The sequence below is a fragment of the Dromiciops gliroides genome, chromosome 6, assembly GCF_019393635.1.
Source record: "Dromiciops gliroides isolate mDroGli1 chromosome 6, mDroGli1.pri, whole genome shotgun sequence".
In the NCBI taxonomy this organism is placed as follows: domain Eukaryota; kingdom Metazoa; phylum Chordata; class Mammalia; order Microbiotheria; family Microbiotheriidae; genus Dromiciops; species Dromiciops gliroides.
In genome coordinates, this window is record NC_057866.1 from 3,353,181 (window position 1) to 3,378,393 (window position 25,213).

Sequence of the window (25,213 nt, forward strand, 5' to 3'; positions counted from 1 at the left end):
CCAGCTCTTGGCAGTCTCGGGCACGCGCCGGGTGCCTGCCACGCGGGCTTGGAGCAGGGCTCTGGGCATCTTCCCCAGGAGGTCTGAAGCAGCAGGTGATACCATTTTACAAACTGAAAAACGAACGCAAAGAGAAGCTAAGCGGGGCTTGAAGTCTCAGGGAGGCAGCGTGTGCCCTGGAAGCACCTGGCTCAAGCTCCACCTCCGGACCCACAGTTAGGTGACCCTGGGCCAGTCACTTAGCCAAAGATCAAACAGGTGGCGCCCTACGCCGGGAGCTGGGGCTCGTCCCCGAGGGCTTCCCTACGCCGATAAGATGAGAGGAGCGGTCCCCAGTCCCTCCGAGTTCTCCGGCGGCTCACACTGAGCAGCAAGGGAAAGTCCGCCTAAAGACGCGGGCCGCTTTGCGGGGAGCCGGCAGGCGGGTAACGACGGAAAGAGGCCCCGGGCACACTCCAAAGCACGAGAGTAGCGCGGAGATGCGCGGGGACCGCGGCTTTCTCCCTCTGAGCCCGCACGACGGGGCCTCGGCCTTGCCCGACCCTTGGCTCTTGGCCCCCTTCCTCGGACTGTTTCTCCCGGTACCAAACGGGCAGGGTCCGGTCCGGGGCACGGAGCGCCCAGCAGAGCGGCCCCGGCGCGGGCCCCGCTCCCCGACTGCCCGGCGCGGGCCCGGGCTGCAAATCGCCGATCGCCGCCAGGAGGCGGGAGTCCCCCCCGCAGTCCAGAGCCCTTGGCGGGATCGCCCCGGCCGGGGCGCCCGGCTCGCTCCGCGCCCCCGAACCCGGCAGACGGCGGAGCCAGAGGACGCCCTGCCAGGCAGGCACGGCCGGTCCGCGCCGTCTGCGTGACCCCTGACTCCCGGCCGGACCAGTGCCCGGGGGGGGCCGCTCTGTCCGCTCCCGAGAGCCCCCCCCCAGCAAGTTTGACAGACGGAAACGGGGGAACGGGTTTGAGGCGCGGGCGGGCCGCGGGCCCCCGGCCGGCCCCCGCCGCCTCCGGGCGGACAAAGGAGCGGCTCTCCCCACCCTTCGCTGGCGCGGGCCCCGCACGGCGGGGGCGGACTGACCGGCCCGGCCCGGCCCGGCCACTGCAGGCCCGGGGACACGGGCCCGACGCCGCGACCTGGGCCGGCCCCTCCCTGCCGCCCGGGCTCTCCTCTCGTCTCCTCACCCCCCGGCCCCCCGGCCCCCCGGCCCCACCGCCCCCACCCACCTCGAGCTCCGGCTGCGGCTGCGGCGGCCTCGGCCCTCACCCCTTACTGCTCCCTCTCTTAGGCTGCTGCGCCGCCGCGGCCGCCAACAACACCGCCTCCCATTGGCCGGCGCCCCGCACGCGCTCTCCGCTCACCTCCCACCAGCAAGAAGCGCCGCGATTGGACGCCGAGCGCCAGGGCCGAGCCTCGGGAGGGCGGGGGCCAATCCGAGTCCGGAGAAGGGTGACGAGGCGACGGCGGAGGAGGCCGAAACCCTAGACCCGTCGCTTCCCCACCCCCACCCCCGCCCTCCGCCGTGGCCCCACGCGGTCGCGCCGTGCTGCGCCTGCGCGGCACTCCCTCCGTATGCAAATGAAGGGTCCCGCCCGGGTGCGCGCCCTTGCGCATTCCTTCCTCCTCTTTAAAGAGAATGAAGCGGGAAGTCCAGAGCACGTGGAGGGGAGGGCGAGGGGCGCCCTTGGTGGATCCCACGCTGCGGACCCCTGGGTCCCCCCCCGACGCTCCCTAGGGTTCGCTCGAGTAGCTCAAGTCGTGACGTCAGATGCCCCCCAGAATCTTCTAAGTATTTCATTTCCTTATCCCCCCTATTTGTCATAAAGATCCTGGGGGTCTGGGGTTCATTAACACGAATTCCGGCCCAAACTCGTGACAACCAATCGATCGGGGCATCCCAGCCCCCCAGGCGCCCCCCAGGGTCGGGAGGGGGAATGGACTAGGGGCAGAGAAGGGCCTGATGGCCGTGGTGGGGGACAGAGGCCAGGAGAGGCCGGCGCTCAGGTGTCTCCCTCCCCCGCCCGGGCTCCCCACACTTTCCTCCATCCCGACCTGCCTCCTGCTCCCCACGCTCTTACCCCTGTGCCTTTGATCTGCCGGCCCCCCCCCCCCCATGCTCCCTCTCCTCACCTCCAGCCTCGAGCTGGTCTGGCCACCTGGCCACCTGGCCACCTGGCCACCTGGCTCCCCTGGCTCCGCCCCTCCCAGAGATGCCTTCCCCCTCCTCTGCCGCACCTGTTGTCGCATGCGTGCTATTCCCTGAGGGCAAGGGCTGTTTCCCCCTTTCTCTGAGTCCCCAGTCCATAGGAGGGGCCTCATCGATGTTGACTGACTGATTGATTGACCTGCTCTCCGTTCCAGTCAAATTGGACTAAAATCTGTTTGTTCCTGGAGCTTCAGAAACACTTTCTCTCCTACCTCCATACCCTTGTATACCTGGAAGGCCTTCCATCTCCTCTCCATTCCTTAGAATCTCCTGCTTCCTTCCGCACTGCATCCAGCCGCCTGGAGGACCCATGGGCCACTTCCTGGGGAAGCCTTCCTGGATTTCCTGGGTTGTCTGTATTCTCACAGGGTTGTTGTGAGGAAACAAGGCCTGTAAAGCACTTAGCATGATATCTGGCACATAATAGGCACATAATATATTCTTGTTCCTTCCCTCTCCTCCCCCCTGTCCTTCCGCATCTGTAAAATGAGAATAATAGCCCCTAGCCCACAAGGTGGATGTGAGGATCAGATGTGATTATTGCAGTGAAGCCCTACAGAAATGTGAACTGGTATAATTACTGGGGACAGGGACTGTCTCCCACTTTGGTCTTGGTCCCCTTTCCAGCTTTGCGCAGTACCCAGCACTGCTAAATGCTTATTTGGTTTGATGGGAATTGAGGGAGCAGCCACATTGATGAATCACCTGGGATGACACCCATAGAAGCTTCAGTTTGGGTCCGTCCCTTCCTCCCATGTAGGGAGCCGGTGATAGACATGCTCCACCTGGCCCCTTGCATCCTTGTCACAGGTATAGGCTACAGCCCAGATGTTCTAGAGAGCGCCTCTTCCTTTCCAGGAGATCCAAAGCTGGCAGGGCGGACACCTGGGGGGCAGAGCGTGGGACTCAGCAGCGTGACTGCGCGTCTCTCTTCAGCCTCTGGTTTGTTTGATCCCCTCTTCTCCTCGACACTCACTTCTCTCTTGGTTTGGGGGACCTTCCCCTCTCTCCCTGCTGCTTCTCCCCGCACCTCTCCGACTGCTCTCTCTCTGTCCCTTTTGCTGGGTCCTCCTCCAGATCCCAAGCTCTAACTGTAGATGTCTCTCAGGGTCCTGTGCTGGGCCCTCTGCTCTGCTCCCTCTGTACTACTCCCCTCAGTGATCTCATCAGCTCCCAGAGCTCTAATAACCATTTTTAGGCTCATAATTCCCAAGCCCCCCTTTCCTGCCCCAGTGTCTCTGCTGACCTCCAGTCTCACATCTCCAACTTCCCTTCAGACATTGTAGACATCTTACACTCAAGCCATCAGAACTAGACTAATGTTCCCCCCACACACCCTCCCCCTCCTATTTTCTTACTCCTGGGAAGGGCACCCCCATCCTCCCAGTCCCTCAGGCTCCCCACCAAGAAGATGTCCTGGACTTCTCACTGTCACCCCTCCGAGCCAATATGGCGCCAAGACTTGTTGAATCTACCTCACAACATCTCTCCAGCCTTCTACCTTCCCACCTGACGCTGACACCCACCTGGTGCAGACCCCCATCACCTCAGACTATAGCAGTAGCAGCTGGGAGGGTGGGGGCCGCCTGCCTCCAGTCCACCCTTCCTTCAGCCACTGAATCGATTCTCCTAAAGAGCATGTCTAACCATGTCACCCTGCTCCTTAATAAACTGCAGTGTCTCCCTGTCACCTTCAGGATCACATACAATGCTGGGGCCGGCTTTCCAAACCCCTCACGGCCCGGCACCTTCCTGCCTTTCCAGTCTTCCTACGCCTTACTCTCAACATGTACTCTCTGACCCAGTGACACTGTCCTCGTGGCTGTCCCATGAATAGGATCCTCCATCTCTTGGCTCCAGGCCCTTTCTCAGGCTGTTCCCCGTGTCTGGAATGCTCTCCCCTCTTTGCTCCAACTACTAACCTCCCTGGCTTCCTTTAGTCCCAGCTAAAATCCCACCTTCTCCAGGAAGCCTTCCCCAGCCCCTCATCATCCCAGTGCCTTCCCTCTGCTAATCATTCCCTTCTTAGCCTGTATGTAGTTTGCTTTGTATATGTCTATTTGCATGTTGTCTCCCCGTTAGATTGCAGGCTCCTTGAAAGCGGGGACTCTTACTTCTATTCCCAGCACATACACAGCTCAGTGCCTGGCACTTAGTAGGCGCTTGATAAACATTTATTGATTAGCATCAACTCCTCCAGCCACGTTGACTCTATCACACCCCTTCACTGGCATAGGCTGGGAACAAGGCTCAGATCTGTGTTCCCTGGGACAAGCCCCTTCCCCTCTCTGGGACTCTTTCTTGGATATAAAATAAGGTGGCTTCCAAAGGAGCTGACATTTCAAAATGATTCACAAGCGCTTTTCATTCATTCTCCCATCCGTTCCTCACATTTTTGGAGGGGACAGGATGGGCACTGTCACCTCACTAGGGCACACCATATGGCAGACATCTGCTTGGTGCCAGGTGCCAGGGAGTGGAGGCTGAGTTTAGAAAGTCTGACCCTGCTCATGGAGTGCCGTCCAGGAACGGAACAACCACAGCCCCAGGAGAAGTAAGGGACCCGTCTGCAGCGCTTCTGTTGGCAGAAAGCTTTACACCCATGGCCTCATTCATGGAGCTTGATACTCATGATACACATGGATACATCTGAAGGGCATCTATTGAGGATGCAGGAAGAGGAGAAAGCTGTTCATTGAATGGGGCTTTCAAGGACAGCTAGGAATTCAGCCGGTCAAGAAGAGGACAGGGAGTATTCCAGAGATAGCAAAAAGAGGAACAAAGAATTCTGGAAGGAGGGGGAATCTTCAGGCTGGCCTGAAGCATGGAAGGTGTGGAGGGGAGATTCTGCAATGCTAGGCTAGGGAGGGCCTTGAATGCCAGGAAGGGGCCATTGGGAGCCCTGAACATTCTTGAGCAGAGACTCATTTGAAGGAACTAGCCCCTGAGGCCTCTTCGAACTCCGAAATCGGAAATGCAATGTGAGGGCAGCTTCCTGCGGACTTTACCCTCCCAGAGTGGACCAGAGAGGGACAGATAAAAAGATTAGACCTTTTTGTTCTCTTTGCTCCACCCAAAGATGTCATGGTTTCCTATCTTCTCTAGCTGCTTCTCTCTGCTGGCCTCTGATTACCAGCCAGTCCCATTATCAGCCCTCCCATATGGGTCAGTCCACACACCCCAAGACGGCTTTTCTCCTGTCTGTTTCTCAGTGCCCACGTTCTAGGTGCTAGATTTTAAACGTTATTTGTGGCCCTATCTCCAACAAGTGATAGAGAAGGTTTGCATTTTTTCCCTTATGGCAAGTCAACAAACACTTATTAGGCACCTACTGTGTGTCAAGCACTGTGTTTTGTGCTAGGGATGCAAGGGGGAGGGGGGAGTTCCTGATCTCAAGTTGACATTTTAATAAGAGAGAAAATATGCAAACAACCGTGGCCACATAGGTAATAGAGAGACTCAGTTGGAGCTAATGACCAAGGGAAGGCACTAGCATTAAGGGGGTCAGAAGGGCGTACCCCAGAAGGTGAGCCTGAAGCCGAGACTTGAAGGAAGCCCGCAGGTGGAGATGAAGGGGGCGGCCTTCCAAGAAGTTGCCTGAGTCAGGAGATGGAGCAACAGAGGCCGATGGTCTAGGTCACAAGGCAGGATCCTGGGAAAATAGGAAGGAAGCAGCTCATGAAGGGCTTTGAAAGCCAAACAGAACATTTTAGACTGGTCCCTTGGAGGCCCAGGGGAATATTCTAGGTCACTTCACAACCCTCGAGAGCTTGAGAACGGCCCTCTCCTTTCCACTATCTTCCCCACTTGCTCCAAGCACAGAGGCCTCGGGAGGAAACCCAGCACTTCCAATGTCCTTCCTCAAAGGAGGCACTGGGGTGGACCAGAATCCTTCTGTGGCCTGACCAGAGCAAAGAATCTCCTCCTACATCCTAGACAGCCTCCTGCCCTGTCTCAATGTAGCCCAAGAGAAAACCTGCTTTGGAGCAGCCATGCCGCAGGCTGGTGGCTCATGCCGAGCACTCACGCCACTCGGACGTCCGTCGCGATCTGTCAGAAATCCACTCTAGAGAATTCCTCATCTCCTCTGGGCTGACTTTCTCTGGGGAATTTAAATGTATGAGATCCTCAGTTTCCTTTCTGTGAAACCTTTGACATCTGCTCTCTTCCCATTTGGGCTTACGGTGTGCTCGCTGAACTCATCGATCTTCTCCTTCTGCCCAGGTGGGCGGCAGCCGACACCCCAATGACAAGACGGTTTCTGTTCCCCCTACCTTAGGTCTTCACCTGATGTTCTGCACTTTCCTCTCTGATGCTGGATTTCCTTGGCCATATGTGGTGTGCGCTCTGCTTTATCCCTTAGGATATGGCTCTAGTTGTCTCAAATGAGCCCTGCTTTCCAGACTACTTCACCTTTTTCTGAAATGCTAGGAAGAGGGTTTTTCCATTTAAATTGACAGTGTAGGGGGTGCAGTGGATAAAGCACTGGCCCTGGATTCAGGAGGATCTGAGTTCAAATCCAGCCTCAGATACTTGACATTTACTAGCTGTGTGACCCTGGACAAGTCACTTAACCCCAATTGTCTCACCAAAAAAAAAAAAAAAGAAAAAGAAAAAGATAAGACTCAACTAAATTGACAGTGCAAAAGTTTTTGATTCCTCCTTGGTGCTGCCTGTGATCTCAAAGATGACTCTTTAACATGGAAAAGTCTGTGATCACAGGAATGCATTCAGAATTTTTCCAAGGAAACTTGGGATTACATTTTATGTAGTCAGTGCCCAGAGACTGCTGAAGAATCCAGATGCATTTTACAGATGCTGCTGCTGATAAGAATAAGCCCCCCTGACATGTGCCAGTCGCATGAGGAAGAGGATTCTTTGTTAGACAAAGTCCTTCTAAGGACTGTGGCAGGATCATTCATCAGCCCAGAGTCCAGTCCATAGACAGGCCACTGGGTCAGTGCTACAGGAAAAGCAGAAAAGAAAGACCCAATCCCTGGCCCCTTCAGGGAATTGAGACTTTTTGGGCCAGGGAAGTCTGGGTACTGGTGCCTAGCCCTCCTATTATTAATTTATAATTGAGCATGCAACCGGCTGGTGTTGGGGTAAATAGCTGGGGTATGAGAGAACGTCAGGCTTCCACCAGTGGCTTACTGGAGGTGTTTGTAATTGGGTTTGGAAGTGAGAGCCACCCCTGTTAAGGAGGATTAAGCAGGGCTCCCAGCTGGGGAAGCAAGGGTGAAAGGCCATATTGATTGTAAGGCATTTTCCCTTCATCAGACCAATTCAGTGGCCTCGATTTCCAGTGGAAATGAACATACAGTGGTTATCTGGGGTCTCTTCCAACGTGGAGAAGTCTGCCATGTAACTAAGTCAATAGCAAGAGGTCACTAAAATTCATTAGAAGGGGAATTTCCGTTTTCACAGAGGGGAAAGGGAGAGCCTTCCTTTGAGAAAATCCTTGGCCAGCCCAGCTTTTCTGAAGCAGGGAAGGAGGGAAGGAGAATGCTGGGAGGCCCTTCCCTTTGTTTTTCTGCCTCGGTGCCTCTGCTCATGCCGGTCCCTATGCCAGGAACGCTTTTACGCCACAATCTCCACAGTTCCTTCGAGGCCCCATCCAGAAGCCGCCTTTGCCGTGAAACCTTCCCGGATACCCTAGGCTACAAGTCATTTGTTCTTGGCATTTGAATAGCATTTTATCTGCGTGACTTCATTTGATCTTTACAACAACCCTGTGAAGTAGGTGCTATTTTATAGAATAGGAAACAGCATAAATGACTTGCCCAGGGTCACACACTCAGGAAATGTTGGAGTTAGGATTTGAATTCACAACTCCCTCTCCAATGCTTTATCCACTATACTACCTACAGACCTCTACCTTATTTGGGTCCTAGCAAAGGACTCTGCTAGGAGTTTAGGCCCTCAAAGTTATTAAAGTCATTTTTCTCCTTTGAACTCTCACAGCTCTTTTGGATGGCAATGGGAAGCCATCAAGTCCAACCTGTATTGGAACAAGATTCCTCACAATTGGTTCATCCAGCCTTTGCAGAAGACCTGAAGAGAGAGGGACCCTGTCCCAGATTTTGCCCATGATCCAGGGACCAGGGTCAACCTATTTAACTTTGAAGTAAGGGTCTCTGTGCTGCTCCTGTGTTTGTTCTCACCAGACAATGTGAGCTTGGCCGTTGGCTTTCCATGTTGCCAACATTCGTTTCTACTTGCTGTAAGTTTGGGACTAAATGTTCCAGGGCAGCCTCTCTACTCTTTGGTCACTCACCGATCCGAGCCTCCCTCTCGGGCCAAGCATTGCTAGACTGAGCCCTCTTCCACAGACTGGCTGTGGTGACCTCCTGGAGCAGCTCTGGATTCAGAAGCTCCCATGAGTTCTCTTGGGGGCCATATCACATTATTGAGCTTGCATTCTACTGACACTCCCAGTTCTTTTGTGGACAGACAACTCTTTCTTTAGCCACTGCTTCCTCCATTTTTACTTAAAGAGATGATATTTGGAATCCCTGCCTCGGAACCACAGCCACATTTATCCCAATTAAATTCCATCCTATTAGACTCAACTCAGTGCTATAACCTAGACATTTTTACTGGATGCTTTCCCTCTCCACTTCTTGGCATCGGCACCCTTGATAAGCCTACTCCTTCTGCCTTTCCCCCAGTCACTCGCTGGAGACCTTCTAAGCTGCCATCAGAAGGTGAAGGAGTATCCTTTGGGTGCTGCCATGCAGTCTGCTTTGAATTCAGCTAAGGAATCTTTGGCATCTTCTCTCTTCCATCAGAAAACCTGAACCTTGATCAAATGCTTCCCTGAAATTGGGGCAACCCACATTTGGGGCATTTCCCAGCTCTGTCAGTCTAGTGAACTTGTTACAAAAGGAAACAGTTTGGGGCAAGTCGTCCCTTCGTGAAGCCCTCCCTGCTGGCCTGGGACGCACTGCACCCTTTTTAGAAATATTAAATAGCCTTCCCTTCAATATGTTCTAGACTTTTGTCAGGAATCTAAGACATGCAGTTTGTTTACTGAGGTGTTTACAGAAGCTTCACTCCCTCCATAAGTGAAACAAAATTTGATTTGGATCCCTGTACAAGCCTCATCTCTGCTATTAGATTGCAAACTTTTCTTGCCCTTGGACCTGAGCATACTGCATTGCTCAAAAAACATTTTATACATTTGTGGAAGATAAGAGAAAGTTTTCTCCAATGTTTGCACATTGGGTTATTAGTGGCATTTCTGTGACTGGCATCTGTGGAAATTTATTTTGATTTGGGGACCCTACCTTTGGGCTGAGATTAGAAAGCCTTAGGCCCTCAGGGTCTCTTCCCCTCCTCAGCTTCAGCTGAGCCAAAAAGCCCCGTGGGCTGTACAAGATGCCAGGTCAGACAGCTGGGGGGGAAAAGCCCCCAGCTCCCTCTGACCTGAGCAGAGCTATCCGAAAGATCCTGGATAGCCTGTGCTGAGGCACCTGAGGCTGGAGCCCCCCCCCCCACCAGCTGCAGCCCTGGCTGGTGGATTAGCTTGGTCTGTAGGGGCTCAGGAAGCCCCGAGATTTGAGTGGAGAGAAGAAAAGGTATATAGAGACCTGGGAGTTAGATTAGAGGGTATCTGTCAGGGGGGATGAGATGAACAATAACACAGGACTAGGAGCAAGGAGGAAAGGCCTGCGGACAAGATTAAGAGAGGCGACAAAGGCGGCAGAGGACGGAGCAGACAGACAGAACAGGAGGCAGCAGAGAGCACAGAAGCGGTCAGCACAGGGTACAGGTTGGAGAAAGTGAAGATTAAGAGGAGTTAGAAGAAAGGAGCTGAGCAAGTGAGTGCCCTGAGGCAAGAGAAGGCTAAGGCCCTTATTGTATTCAAAAGGTTTGAAGCCCAGCAGGTGGGAAAGAGATGCACAGCAATGCAGTCAGGTTGTACATTTTATTTCCCTGTATTATTAATTTTAAATAGTATCTCATAAATAAACTCTGCTTTGATTATTTAGTTAAGAGTCTTCTTAATATTTAGTTTATCAATTTGGGAGTGGAGCAGTGTGGTGGAACTTTATAAATGGCCCACACTATATTAACAGCAGTCAGATAGCCAAATAGTCAAAAGTCCTCCGCAGTTTGGTCCCCCCCAAATTTAGGCTAGTCATTTAAAAATATTTTCACATTTGAATGGCGACTGCAGCAGGACTTGTGGCCCAATTATAATTTTCCTAAACCTATAACTTGTCATATAACCTATAATTTTTAATAAGTCAAATTATAGAATTTTCCAGGTTATAGTTATTAATAATAATTTTTTACACATCCCATTTTGTAGATGCATAACATAAATACTGATGTACACATAATTCAGTGGAAATATTTTTCTTGTACTTTTGTATAATCTGAGTTCTTTCTGGGGCCTCTGTTTTGGGGAGGGTCCAGGCTAGTGGGCACCGTTTCTGGCTCTGCTGCTGACTTTCTAACTTACGGATCCAGGCAGGACACCTCCAACATCACAGGATTCTTCTTCACCCACCGGCAACCAAAGGAGGGAGTGGAATGTGTTTTGAGGAACAAAGAGCCCAAAGTACAGCCCGGAGTGACAGGCCCTTGCAAACCTGAGCTCATCACCCATAAAAACAGATGGCTGTTCAAGAGGCATTTGAAGCGTTTCTACAGAGAAAACCAGAGCTGAGCAGATAATAATTTGCTTTACAAACACTTAAGACAACAGAAATACAAGAAAGTGAATCCAGCAGATAATGTTGGCACAGATAATGAAATCAATTACCCCAGAAAAAGGGGGAAAAAAACAAAAAGAGAAAGACACCTATAGGGTTAACAACAAACTACAAAATAGGGACTATGAAGAGATTTCTTTCCAAAAATCCGTGAGACAAAAGGAAAAGTGGGAATCGAATTGAAGTGATGGTGGAGAAACAGGCCTGAAATAGCGCCACAACTCTGCCCCCTCCCCCCACCACCAGGCAACGCGCAATCACTTTTTTGTGGTACCAACTTGGAGGATGGGAGGGCATATAAAAGGGGAGGAGGAAGGAGAGAGAGGGGAACGGTGGGCTGTAGTCACTGGAAGGAGGGGTAAGGTGGGAAAGGGTGGGGCTGAAATGGGGAGGGAGGGGTGGAGAAAGGGACAAACCTTGTCTCAGTGGTAGGAGGGGGTCCCGATGAGGAACCCTTATGGGAGCAGAGAGAGATATTGCAAATGAAGATGGGTACTTTACAGTCATTATAATCTGCTTGGACTTGGTACTTAAAGAGACCACTCACCCTATGATGCAGCTGCCTAGAGATATCTAAGTGGTACAGTAGAGATAGCCTGTGGGCTCTGGAGTCAGGAAGACCCCAATTCAAATCCAGCCTCAGACAATTAAAAGCTCCGTGACACTGGGCAAGTCGCTTAACCTGTTTGCCTCAGTTTCCTCAACTGTCAAATGGGAATAATAACAGTACCTATCTCATAGGGTTGTGAGACTAGAATGAAATAATATGTAAAGCACATAGCACAGTGCCTGGAACCTAGTAGGCACTTAATAAATGCTTATTTCCTTTCTTTTGATATGGGGAGAAAGCACGTGGGTCCTTAGGATTCCTCTGTAAAGAATTACACTCTCCAGCAGCTAGGTGGCGCAGTGGATAAGGCACTGGCCCTGGATTCAGGAGGACCTGAGTTCAAAAGCGGCCTCAGACCCTTGATACTAGCTGTGTGACCCTGGGCAAGTCACTTGACCCCAATTGCCTCATCAAAAAAAAAAAAAAAAAGAATTACACTCTCGTCTCGAGCAAGTCCTATTTAGGAATAAAAGAACAGGTTTATTGGGGTACAAGAGAAACTGGCCAGGAGGGAGGTTTTGGAGAAACAAAAGGCTTTCCTCACCGACTAGCTTGGGGAGCACCCTTTTATAGGGTTCAGATGGGGTGGGTAAGAATGTCCCTTATTGGGTGATGGGCTGGGGGTCCTCTGGTGGTAGGCTGAGGTAGGTGATGATCAGTTGTGAGCAATCTGGTGATGAGCATTAACTCCATCCTGGTGGGTCCGAGCAGTCTGCTGGTGGGAGGTTCCAGGTGGTCTTCTCCTGGTGTAGTCACTCCCAAATGGATTACCTTATCCAGGTGGTCAGCAGGGCTGGCATGCAGGGTGGTGGTCCTGGAGCATGCTCAGTTCGATCTGGTGCTGCTTATCTCTTTTGGGTGTGTCTGTCCTTGATTGAGCTCAAGGAGAGCCCTACTTGATTTCAAGGGAAAACTCCTGAGGTTTCAAGGAAAAAGTTCCTTGACCTTCCCAGAAAACTTTTGGAGTAACTGGAGCCCATAATCCTCCCATAACACTTTTGACCTCAGGAGAAAGGGAATCAGAGCCCCTGGGGAGCAAGAGTGGGAGGGAATGGATGCAGAGAGAAGATCCATGGGAAGTGGGGAGGGGGAGATGATGGAGAGTACAGGGGATAGATGTGAACCGCACATTCAGGGACAAGGAATTGCTAGAGTGGCCTATACATGTTTCACCTGAGAGAACTGGTATTTCTAAGGGAAGGGGGAAGGAGAATGGCTCAAATGAAGCCCAAGAGACAAAGAGGGGTCAGGGAACAAGATCTATGGTGTCCAAGACAACCCAAAGGAGCACCTGTAAAACTTAATTCTGCAAGAGACTAAAGAAAGAATAAACCCTCCTGATGGCTATGAATCAAAGAATGAAAGCCTGGAACAGGCAGGAAAACATAAAATAAGAGAATGAGGAAAAGAAAAATCCTCTTTTAGAAAAAGGCACAGAAAAAAATTTTAAACAAGTTGAAGGGAAGGAGTGGAAGAAGAATCTTATTTGCCAACTTACCAGAGAAAAAGATTTATCTAACTAGATAAAAGGAAGAAAAAGGGATGTTAAGCCAAGCTCCAAAACTAGGGAAAGCAAAAGGGGACTTATTATGTTAGTGGGAAGAGAGCTGGGGGAATAGGATTGCCTCATAGTAGACTAAGCTAAAATAAGTCGTTTCTTGACAGAGGAGGGGGTGGGGGAGGCCTCATTTGGACAAGGGGTCACAATCCTGGCTATGCCAAAGCCAAGGCTTCCTTCTAGGCCCAATGTGGAACCATCCAACAATCAGGCATAAGGCTACAACAGATGGTGGGCACGCTTTCTTCCAAGGTCTGTTTTGAATACTTCCAACTTAGGCCCTAAATCTTTTTTTTAATTCAATTTTATTTTCATTTCAGAATTTGTTCCTTCCCATTGTAAAGGCAAGATCAGAGCTACTTCTCAATCAGCCTCCTTAAAGATTTCTTGAGGGGCAGCTAGGTGGCGCAGTGGATAGAGCACCGGCCCTGGAGTCAGGAGGACCTGAGTTCAAATCCGGCCTCAGACACTTAACACTCACTAGCTGTGTGACCCTGGGCAAGTCACTTAACCCCAATTGCCTCACTAAAAAAAACCCACAAGGATTTCTTGATAACAGTCACAGCTCTTAAAGTCCTCTTGTTTTGCTTTACCATTTCCTGCAGGTTCTAGAGAAGCTTCATGGTGTAAGGTAGCAATTCTCAAAGGATGGAAGGAAGGAAATGAGCATTTATTTAAGGACCTCCGTCATACACAGGCATGGGCTAATTGCTTCATTATTATCTCATTTGATCTTCACAATAACCCGAAGATGCTATTATTATTTTCATTTTACAATAGGAAACGGAGCAAAGAGAGGTTAAAGTCACACAGCTAGTAAGTGTGAATTTGAACCTGGGTCTGACTCCAAGAAAAGCACTCTATGCCACCTAGCTGCTTCCCAGGGGTCTGGGGGAGTCCCTGAGACCCCTTCAGGAGGTCTGCAAAGTCAAAACTATTTCTAGAACAATACTAAAAAGTTTTCATTCCTAACACGGTAAATATCGATAGAGATAACCTACATCAGGGCTTCTTAAACTTTTTCTACTTGGGCTCCATTTTTGCCCAAGAAATTTTTACACAACCCCAGGTGTATGTGTATGTATGTATTATATATATATATATAATAGGCATATGTAAACTTGTTCTGTTGCCAAATTTTTCACAACCCCCACATTGTGACCCAGTTTAAGAAGCTTTGATCTACCTAAACTAAAGCTCTTTGGGGGTGGGTGGGGTCCTCAATAATTTGGGTTTTTGTTTTGTTTTTTTGTGAGGCAGTTGGGGTTAAGTGACTTGCCCAGGGTCACACAGCTAGTAAGTGTTAAGTATATGAAGCCAAATTTGAACTCAGGTCCTCCTGACTCCAGGGTCGGTGCTCTATCCACTGCGCCACCTAGCTGCCCCCTCAATAATTTTTAAGGAGATAAGCTTTCCTGAGATGCAAAGTTTGAGAAGCACTGCTGTGGACTGAACACTGGCCTGGGAGTATGGGAAACAGGGCAAATCTCCGCCCGCTCAGATGCAGATTGACTTGGGACAAGGCCCTGACCCTCTTGCAACCTCTTTTTTAGACACCTGTACTTCCTCCCAGGTACCAGGCTAAATCTTCTGTAAATCTTACCAGAATTGGAGATGTAAGAGCCCTCAGCAGCTCTGAATCCCCTGGCACACAAATGACTCAAGGCCCTATGAGCCCAGCCCTTGCCTGCCTTCCCAGGCCTGCCAAGGCCCTCCAGCATCCTCTGGTTCTGCTTGCAGACTTCTGTCGACGTGCCTTTGCACTCCCTGGCTGTCTCACTCATCCTCCTTTCACCTCCTGGAATACCTGGTTCTCTTCAGAACGCAGTACACCACTTCCTATGTGAAGCCTTTCTTGATTCTTGCCCCTTTTGTCATTTTGAACTGAGTTTGTGTATATTGCGCAGTTTGGTTTTATGGGGATATCTTTGTTGTTTCCCCCAATGGACTGTAAGCTCCTTGAGGGAGACAGGAAGAGCCTAGCACAGAGCTGGTAAATGGGAGGCATTGAACAGATGTGCTCCCCTCTATAAAGACTTCCAAAGAGGCAGAAAACACATCTCGAAGCCACCAAATAGCTTTAATTGTTAGGAAGTTTTCTCTTATCAAGATTCCGTGTACAAGGGGATGCTAGGGGGCGCAGTGGATAAAGCACCGGCCTTGGATTCAGGAGGACCTGAGTTCAAATCCGGCCTCAGACACTTGACAATTACTAGCTGTGTGACCCTGGGCCAGTCACTTAACCCCCCACTGTCCCACCAAAAAAAAAAAAAAGATTCAGTGTACATCTTGGCAACCTACCCCCACTGCTCCTGGTCCTGCATTCTGGGGATGCAACAGAAAAAGCCTAATCGCTCTTCCAGAGGACAGCTCTTCAAATATTTGGACAGTTATTATATTCCTGAGGCTTCTCTTCTCTAGGCTAAATCTCCCCTCTTCCTTCCAATGATCCTCATATGACATGGACTCAAAGCCAGAGGGTTGCCTGCTCTGGATCCTCTCCCATTAACCACTGTCTTTCCTAACACGTAGTGCCCCTAACCAAAAAGTGCTATTATTATTATTATGCCAGTGAATGCAAGTTTCTAAAATGTTATTTAGTCAGGAAACCTGAGTATGGGCCCGGACACACAGAACCTAGCCATGTGTTGTGTGAGGACCAGCCTATCTGTGTGACAAAAGCATGGGAATTGAGGTGTAGAGGACCTGGGATGGAATCCTGGCTCAGCCGCTTATTGGCTATATACATTTAGGAAAGTCCCTTCTCTCAGGGCTCACTGTACTTGGCTGTCAGAGGTATGGGGCTGGAGAGGCTCACTGCTAGAAGTCTGGCACCTCCAGGGAGGGAGGAGCCAGTGGTGAACGTGACTCTTTGAAAGCACCACAGGAGAGAAGTGAAGGAGTGTGATTCAGGGAATCCTAGAAGAAGACTTGGTGCCCAGGGGGAGGTTTGATTTCCCGATAAAAAACCCAGCACTTGCTTTTTACACCCCCGCCCTCATTATGCTGAGCTATGGCTTCCCTGGCTGCCTGGCCCTAAGTGCAATTGTCAACTGGAAACACAACGGAACTGGTGAAGGATTTATTCATTCTGACTGAAAAGGCAAACCTTTGTTTGGGGTCTCTCGGTAGGTTCTGCTATACAATTGTTGGGCATTTTATTCACCTCCGAACATCCCTCAGACCACAGCTGAGATTAGCTGGATAACAATCAGCATGGGAGACAGTTTTCTCAGTCGGCTGAAGCCGTCACACTGAGAGGGCCCCTCATCTGGGAGCTGCTGACCGAGCATCATTGTCTGGGAGCACCACACAGGCAGTGTGGGAGAGGAAAGCTGGCTCAGCTCCAGGGTCCTTAGGGTCATTTTATTTCCCAAATTCTACAGTGGCCAGTGCATGATGGTTACCTACACCATCCACACCCCCAGTCTGGGCCACCGGAGAAACAGGCAACACAACAAAAGCTTCAGGAGGTGGTCTGGACGGTTGTCGGCAAGCACAGAGGAATGGCTCCTTCACCTTGGATTATTTTAAGAAAGTCCATCTGCCTTCTCTTCTCATTTCAAGCTGCCATTTTGAACCAGCTGTAAATACTCTTTATGGAGTTTTTCCTGACTTTCCAAAAGTTTCTTTAGCTTCTTTGTTTGTCCTTTGCTGAGTTCTTTGCCCTCTGCATCATGGGTAGGAAATCCCTGTAACACATTAAGAGCACACTGCTTTCAGAATCTTTTCCCCAGAATTAGGTAACTTCCTAATACAACAGCACTTCCCTCTTTCTGCCCACGTGTCTCACGGAAAGGATGGCTGTAAAAGGCAACACTGAGGTAAAGATTGGGATCAGACCAGATCTTGGCTGGCAGCTCTGACGTTCTAGGAACATACAAGCAACCAATAAAGTATCCTATGTCTACGTTTTTTGGACCATCGTTGGAATTTCATCCATTTGAGGAACTCCTGATGAGGGAGCTCCTTCAACATGTCAGTACTTTCTCTGCAACTTAAGAATCTTAGAGAGGTAGCAAAGTTACTGAGAGATTCAGTGACTTGTCCAGGGTCACACAGACAGTATGGGTCAGAGGTGGGAAATGAATCTTGAGCTTTTACCTCCAAGGCCAGCTCTCTATCCACTATTCCATGTTACTTCTCTCATACCTGCCCAAGCCTTCCTCCCCTCAATTATAAAAGAAAAAGGAACAATCCATGTCTCTTAGTCCATATCGTAGACTTTTGTGTAGGAAGATAGGAGTAGGGACGGAGTCAAGCACTGCCCAGTTTTTTCATTTCTATCAAACTGGCTAGAAAGTGATAAACAGATAAAGGAACCAACACGGCAGAGCCTAAAAGTTGAATGTAATTTGAAACAGAAGACATGTTACTGGGATTTTCCTCGGGAAAGATAGGAGGTGCATTCGTCTGGCCTTCTGTTGTTGGGTCAGTACCCCATGTTCGCTGAGAAGCCTGATGAGGAAGTACTACACACAGCTTTACACAAAGCCATCCCCCCCCCCCATTCAGGCCCAGAGACGGAGGGTGGGCTCCTACTACGGGAAACCAGGAGCTAGGCTCTTCTGGCTGCTCTAGCAGGGAAATGGGTGGTGGAAGGGTGGAGAGAAAATACCAATGAAACTGTAGCCCCAAAGATGGTAAAGTGACCCTCTTTCTTAACAATGAAAATTTGATTGGGTATCTCAGCCTTCCTAAACGTAATGATCTCAGTCACAGACATTTAGTAGAGATAAAGAGTCCTTACATTTTCATCAAACTTGGAGTATTTGTCATTTTCTGACAGAAACATTTTGCTTGGTGGAATCTTCATCTTTGCAAGTTTGGCCGCCTGTAACACAGACATGAGTCACTACCACGAACAGAGTCCCGGGGTTCCCCTGACGGCCACGCCAGCAACCACTAGAGTCGTGAGACCCCAGCCAAGTCAAAGGGGCTGCAAAGCCCTCGAGCTGCTCCTGGGGAAATGGGCCCAAGAGCCCCAGAGGCCACGACAGGAGGCCTGTGCCAGCACACAGTGGCCCAGCCGCCCCCTCACCCAGGTGGGTCACTTCACTTGGACAACTCACTTCCTGTTCCTGCTTCTTGCGAGCAGCATCCTCTTTCTTCCTCTTCTTCTCTTCTTCAGCCTAGGGGGACACAGTGAACATTCCCTAAGAAAGGGAAGGCAGGCCAGCCCCACCTTCCACTGTCCCCTCCCCAACTGCTCAGCAGGAGGGCCTAGCTCCTGCAGGGCACCTGAGCCCCACCAGGCAGCAGGCCAAGCCCCTGCGGGAGGGCCTCCGTGCAGGCTCCCTCCAGGCTTGGGCATCTCTTTCCTGTGCGGAGCAGAGAGGGGCCGCTGCCGGGAGCAGCTGGAGATGTTTCCTAACGGCTGCCTCTGTTGCCAACACTGAACACTCCCTGAACAGAAGCTTCACTCCGGGGCTCTAAAGAGCAGAAAAATGACTCATGAAAATGTCCTGCTGCCAATTCCCAGCCCTGCCTGCTGAGAGAAGAGGAGAGATAGGGAGAGGAGGGGGGAGGGGAGGGGAGAGGAGAGAGAAGAGGAGAGGAGAGGAATAAAAGAAAGGAGGGGAGAGGAGAGGGGAGGAGGAGAGGGGAGGGGAGGGGAGGGGAGAGGGGAGAGGAGAGGAATAGAAGAAAGGAAGGGAGAGGAGAGGAGAGGAGAGGGGAGGAGCCCTTGGCAAAGGTTCCTGCTTTGGGATGCCAGGAGATCCAGGGGACAAAGGTGATGAGGCCGCCCTGGGCCCCTAAACCCTTGCAGCCCCTGAGGCTTCACCTTTGAGTCAAACCCCTGAGCCTGCTCTCCGGAATGAGCCCCTTCCAGTGGGCGCTCAGGAGGATGAGAAGCAGTAGCCAGCACCCTCCCATCACGCAGCCCACCCCGGGCCGGGAATGGGGAGTTGCAGCCAACTGAGCCAATGCAGTGTGCTTGCTAAGCAGCCCCCTCCCCACTGTGAAGGAAAGAGCTTTGTTCAGCCAAAGCCACGAATGGAACACCTACTGCGAGCAGGGGGGACGTGAGGAGCTACCAAGAGTGGGAGTGTCGCCCTTGGGACTCTGTGTATGACAGGGGGGAGGGAAATAAAAGGGGGAGAGAAGGGACGGACAGAGAGAAAGGAGGAAGAGAGAAAGGTGGGAGGGGCCCAGCATGAACAAAGCAGCCGGAGCAGAAGTGCATCTTGGGCCCTTTGCTCTAGAGCTAAAAGGGGTCTTGGAGGTCGCTGGGTAAAGTCCTCTCCTTTCTAGTTGAGGAAATGGCGTGAGCCACCTCAGGGGCAGCACAGCGTCACATAGGAACCCGGGGCCTTTGCCTCTTCCCCTTCTAGACAACCTTCAGCACAGGGTTCATGGAGCAGGGGCGGGGTGGGCCCATGGAAAGAACCAGGCCGCCCACAGCTGGGGCTGGGGCCGTCCCAGCCCCTCTCTGGTCCTTGGCTTCTTCCTGCCTCACAGGAGAGGGCTGGACCAGTTGGCTTCCATCACCCCTTTGGGCATTTGTGGGCTGCCTGCTATAAGGCTGCTGTGTCAACAGCAGGAGATGGGAAGGGGTGGATGGAGCAACACCGGAGCCTGGCCAGTGCCCATTTGTGGGCCTCTCCTTGCACGGCCCCTTCCTCCTAGACAAAGACGCCCCCACTCGCTGTCTTCTAACAGCAACCAGCCTTAAACTCAAGGCTCCCTTCTCTTTTCAGTTCAAGGTTTTATGCAAACAAACCTTTTTTTTTTCTTCTCTCTCCTTTAATAACGTGTCTCTGTCCACCAATTTGACCACAGTTGGGAGGCCTGCAAAGCAAATCCTATGATCAGTGGAGCAGCTGGGCCTGAGCAACCTCCTGCCCTGCTCCTCCTCCTCTCCCTCCCCTCTAAGGGGGTTCACCTTAGACCTGGAAGAGGAGCCCAGACATCCACCGAAATCCGGCCAGAGAGACCATTTCCCATCTTCCCTTGGCAGGGATCAGCGGCTGAGAAGCCCCCCAGGCTGTTTCCCCTGCTCTGACCCAAGAAACCACCCAGGAGGCCCAAGTTACCTTCGTGGTCTTCTAGCCGCACGCCGAGCTCCGGGAGGATGTCGTCACGAAGGGCATCACTGAGCTGCAGCACCTCGGTGACTGGGCAACAGAAGGCAAAGGGTCAGTGTCTCCTATCACCCCCAGGCACGGGGGGCAGGGAGGGGCTCTGGGAATGAACCCCTCCAGCTTGAAATCAAGGTGCCTGTGACCTCATGGCTTTATTAAGGCCACTGGGAAAGAAGTGAATGGCGGAAGGACCTACTCCCCGCCCCCCTCCCCTCATCTCTCGGTGTCTGAGACCCGCTTTGATCTCGCTCTGTAGGGGCGTCCTCTCCCCTCTGGCCCAACACGAGTCCCCGGGTGGAGGTCGGCCATCCTGCTCCTCTGCCTGGGCTATGGCAATCTCGTCCAGGCGTGGATCAGGTCATGCCATCCTCACCATGGACATCCCCTGACCACACCCTCCTGCCCCACCGGTAGCTGCTCCGCCCAGCACGCCAGGCTGTGGCACAGCCCAAGAATGAGCCCTCAAAGAGGCGCCTCCCTGCCTCGCGTCCTTCACACAGTATGCCCACAAGGCCCAGGAGAAAGCAAGGTCCTTGGGGGGAGGCCCAGTTGGCCATCTCTGCCCTCCAGTGCCCGGCGCTGGGCCATACACAGAGCAGGTGGTTAATGATGAGCAGAGTGGCCTTTTCCCTGGCCGACTTCCTCCAGCCTATTCTTCAGCACCCAATTCCAATGCCACCACCTAGAGGAGGCTCAGTGATTTTTTAATTTAGCCTAGAACTCCTGGAGACACAGAGCATTTTGGAGGGCAGAGCTCTGAGAATGACACGAGGCAACTGTGTGGAGAAAGGACTGGGAGGAGGGAGGCCAAGGAGGCATGAGATGCAAGCCCCCGACCTGGGGTGGAGGCCGTGGCAGTGGGGAGAAGCGGGCAGAGGCCAGAGCGGGCAGCCAGGGACATGAGAAGTGGAAGACACTGCCCAGGCTGAGCCTGGAGAGGGGAAGGGTGATGGCACCGTGGCAGAAGCAGGCAAGGCTGGAGGGCTGGGCTTAGAGATGCCCGTGGGACACCATCCCACACGTATGGCCATAGACAGTGACGCGAGGCATCTGGGCTCAGCGTGGCTATCTGTCCACCACTGGCACAGAGCTGACGACCATGCCCAGGATTTGGGGAGATGCCCGAGAGATGAGGTGGAGGCCCCAGAACAGAGATGTGGGAGACTCTCAAGAATCAAACCCACTGCAGTGAAGGGGGAAAGGAAGCACTGTGTAAAAGGGCTGGTGTAGACGCCCAGGAAGCTCCTCTATATGAAAATGTCCAGGGCGTGGGGGATGAGGCTGGCCGATGCCACGGCCCAGTCCCAGGATGATGTCAGCTGGAGGAGTGCAGAGGAGAGTCTGGAGCTCTGATTCCATTATCCATCTGTGCCGGGGACAAGGGGGACGGTCACAGTGGGCCAGGGAAGGATGGAGCAATGATGACCACAGGAAGCAGGGCACAGATCTCCCTCCTGTGCCCGGCCAATCAGGCAGGCAGGCACTTATCAAGCACCTACTATGCGTCAGACACTGTGAGAGGAGCCAAGCAGAACCCTGCCCTTGAGATGACACTGTTGCAAAAATCTCTGCCAGAGAAGAACGAACAGACTAGGCCCCCAGGGAGGGGGTCAGAGCAGCTGGACCCCAGGGAGGCCCCTAGGGAGGGGGTCAGAGCGGCTGGACCCCAGGGGCCCAAAAGAACAGGTGGCCATGACCACCACACTGCTGTCAGTCATCTCACTGAGATCCTGGAAGACATGACGCACACTTCTGAACAGAGAAGGGCAGATGTCCCAATTCTTAAAGCAAAGAAAAAGAGGCTGCGGATGGTTGAACTGGCCTGCCACTGAGGGCGGGCAAGATTCTAGTCCTTGACTGGAGGGCTGGGCCCAGTCAGGAGCGGGAAGCACTGCGGAGCATCCTTTCCTCTTCCCTTCCCTCTCTGCTCTGCTGAGCCCAGGGCTCCTCCGGCTCCCTGAGCGAACACACAACACTTACAAGCTTCCCAGTTAGAGGGGGGACCCCCCAGGCCTCCCCAACTGTGCTTGGCATCCTGGCACCGAGGAGAGAGAGGCCAAGTGACAGCGAGATGGAAGGCTCCTATCTGACCTAAGCAGAATTAGGCAAAATCCAGCTTAGCTCCTCAGCTCTTCCAGAAGTTTCTTTGATACTGATATGACTCCTAGCCTTCAGGTTCATCTCAAGGACCACTTAAAGCCTCCTTCAGGAGCAATCCCATAAATAATTCAAACTTGCTTTAGAGACAGAGAATCAGGCCAAAACAGCAGAGAGCGCTTTGTATGTCCTTTTCCAAGGGAAGCTTAATGGGAAATTTACCCTCAGCAAAAAAACCAAAAAACTGCATGCAGAGCAGCTTCCTCCCCTGGACCTGTTTTACTGAAATGGCCAGGCCAGACTGGGCTAGACTAGGCTACGTTAGAGGAGACCAGGCTAGACCAGGCTAGACCAGGCTAGGCCAGCCTGGCTCAGCTCAAACTAGACTAGGCCAGCTCAAGCCATGCTAGGCCAGACTAGGCAGGGCTGGTTTTTCCATTTCCTCCAGTAGTGGGGGAGGGAGGAAGGGGAAAAAACAAACACTTGGAATCACCAAGCACACTTGGCCTGTGGACACTGAGAGGTCTTCTCTCAGCTCGGAGATGCCTTATCTTAATGGTTTTCCCCCTTCACCTGGTTTTAAAAGTCACCGCGGGATGGGGGATGGGCCCTTTGGAGCTGGAGAAGGACAGTGACCCCCCCCCCCCAAAGTGCCAGGTGTGGGCTCCACACCAGGCCCCCATACGGGCAAACTCTGCCAGCCCCTTGCAGTGGCCCTTTCTGCCGGCCTCAGGGGCCATCCCTCCCTCTGCTCTCACTGCCACCTGATGGCTCCTGATGGCCCACTCCAGCCTGGGCATCCAGACTGCCACACATACATATCCCCCCCATACACGAGTACACGCTGCACACCACATCCCACATATATCTGTCCCACACACAGGCACAGAAACAGCAGGGGGCTTGAGCAGGAGCCTTCCTGTGAGACAATCCTCCCCACCCCCATATGTGTGCCACCATCTTGGTTCCTTAATAACTTCAGTAAATGGGGCCCTCCCTGAGCCCAGGAGCCCCACCCTGGGGGGGGAGGGGGGGCTTAGGGAGGAGCCTGGAAGCCCAGGTCAGCCCCTGGGGCCATGAGCGGCCCCTCCTCCTTGACCTCCTCAGTGGGAGGCTCAGACCCCACACCTCCCTTGGGCATCCAAGTGTCCTGTGACCTGGGCAGGCAAAGACAAGCCTCTGGTCTGGCTCCTGCTGCTCTCCACACACTCCCCAGCTCGCCCCGACCTTGGCCCTTCAAGGTCACTGAATCTAAGCCCCATTTCACAGATAAACAAACTGAGGCCTGGAGGGGTGAGGCAGCTCGCCTGTGGTCACACACAAGTGGCCTTTTCTGACTCGGCAGCATCTCCCCCAAGAGAAGGTTGGCTCCTCAGAGGCAGGGAACCCCATTTTTTTGTCTCTTGCACACAGCAGGTGCTCCATGAATGCTCAGGGACTGCCTGGCTTTGCTGCTCCTCCCAGCCCTACTATGATTTCAATCTAGATGCAGGTCAAAGGTTAAGTGAATCAAAACACTTCCCTGCAAAATGAGAGCAGCCTTCCCTCCCCCCAGGGAGCCCCAGCTCCCCAGGCTGCGACCCCAGCCGGCCCTCACTCACCTCTCTTCTCCCGGGCAATTTGGCGGACTCCTTCTCTGAAGTCTGAGAGCACCTGCAGGTAAGGCATCACCGTGGACTCGAGCTGCAGGAGACGTGGGCCACCGATTGGAAGAAGGAAGGGAAGAGGCATTGATGAAGCACCTGCTGTGGACCGCCTGCTCTACAAGTGTTACCGAAGTTGTGCCTCACAACAGCCCTGAGAGGCGCTGTCATGACTCCACTCTGCGGTCAAGGAAATTGAGGCAGGTGGAAGGTCCCCCAAGGAGTCAATAGCTCCGGGACCAGCCTGGCTTGATCCTCTGACTTCCAGCCCCACAGTGAGCCCAAACCATGATGTTTCCTTCTTCCTTCAGGCCTCCCTGTGCAGCCAGGGCCCCTCCATCCTGCAAGCCACAGCCCTCCTTTCCAAAGCCTGGGTTCCACACAGAACGCCCTGGCCCCGGCCCCCAGTGAGCAAGGACACGAGAGACACACACACACACACACACACACACGGCCCTGGGCAGCACACTCTTGCTTTCATCCTGCTGTAAGGGCCCAGGCCACCTTCAGAGCGACTGACCAGCCTGTGGGGGTTCAGTGGGCAGCCTGAGAGGCTGAAGCAGCCCCCACTCTCACGGCCAAACTGTGTCCTCTCCCTAGACCCGGCCCACATTTCTTGTGGGGGCCTCAAGCCTAGGGTGGGCCTATGGCAATAAGGCCCCAGAGCCCCAGGCCCTGCTCCATGGGCAGCACACAGCGCGATTAGACGAGAGAATAAGGACGGTCCCAGAGAAAGGCCTGCGTGTCTGCCCAGTTTGCAGGGGCATGGCTCCGGTTTGGGGCCCCCTGGGCTTCAGAGAATGAGTAGGCCTTTCTGCAAAGGACTTGGCCAAGGGCACCCAGCTCCCAGGTCTGGGCCAGCCTCCCTCTCTCTGACTCCCCAGCCCCTCAAGGAGGTCACAGAGGAGCCCGGCCAATCAGGAGAGGCCTGTCCTTGTGTCTCGGGAACCCTCCCTACTGAGACCTGCTGGGGAGGTGAGCCACGTGTACGTGGCACTGCCCCCAAGGAGGCGCCCTCCCCCACCTCCTGGCTCCACAGACCGGCCCCCTCCGGCTTTGGGGACAAAGCACAGACTCCTGCTGCTGACGCCGCCCTCTACCTTCTGTTCACACTGGCCTGCTCCCTGCTCTCCCCCTCCGGACCCCTGCTCCCCCAGAATCCCTCGCTTTCCTCAAGGCTCAGCTTGAATGCAGCCCCTGGGGAGTGACCTCCTCCAGAAAAGCCCCTGCAGATGTTTTGTCTCTAGGGGTTGCTGTGCACGTCCCTTTTCCTGTAGCAGCCATGGTCAATTCTGCTGTGGC

At 52.9% G+C, this 25,213-nt stretch overlaps 2 protein-coding genes across 7 annotated transcripts in view; both read right to left on the bottom strand.

The window, feature by feature from the left end:
* NAP1L4 (nucleosome assembly protein 1 like 4) overlaps window positions 1-1,351 on the bottom strand; it is a 32,407-nt gene extending 31,056 nt beyond the window's left edge. For 2 of the 4 annotated variants that reach the window (XM_043970056.1, XM_043970057.1), the window contains exon 1: window positions 1,216-1,339. The gene's annotated coding sequence lies outside the window, so the exon portion shown is untranslated. Of the gene's footprint in view, window positions 1-1,215 lie in introns of all 4 variants that reach the window. The other 2 variants (XM_043970058.1, XM_043970059.1) reach the window with 2 other exon arrangements.
* Window positions 1,352-16,153: 14,802 nt separating this feature from the next.
* CARS1 (cysteinyl-tRNA synthetase 1) overlaps window positions 16,154-25,213 on the bottom strand; it is a 38,023-nt gene continuing 28,963 nt past the window's right edge. For 2 of the 3 annotated variants that reach the window (XM_043971410.1, XM_043971409.1), the window contains 6 exons: window positions 23,870-23,951; window positions 20,124-20,204; window positions 19,811-19,878; window positions 18,159-18,218; window positions 17,837-17,920; window positions 16,154-16,778 (listed from right to left, as the gene is read on the bottom strand). In XM_043971410.1, the coding sequence (XP_043827345.1) occupies window positions 16,644-16,778; window positions 17,837-17,920; window positions 18,159-18,218; window positions 19,811-19,878; window positions 20,124-20,204; window positions 23,870-23,951 (510 nt within the window). In that variant the 3' untranslated portion in view covers window positions 16,154-16,643. Of the gene's footprint in view, window positions 16,779-17,836; window positions 17,921-18,158; window positions 18,221-19,810; window positions 19,879-20,123; window positions 20,205-23,869; window positions 23,952-25,213 lie in introns of those variants that run through there. The other variant, XR_006353589.1, reaches the window with a different exon arrangement.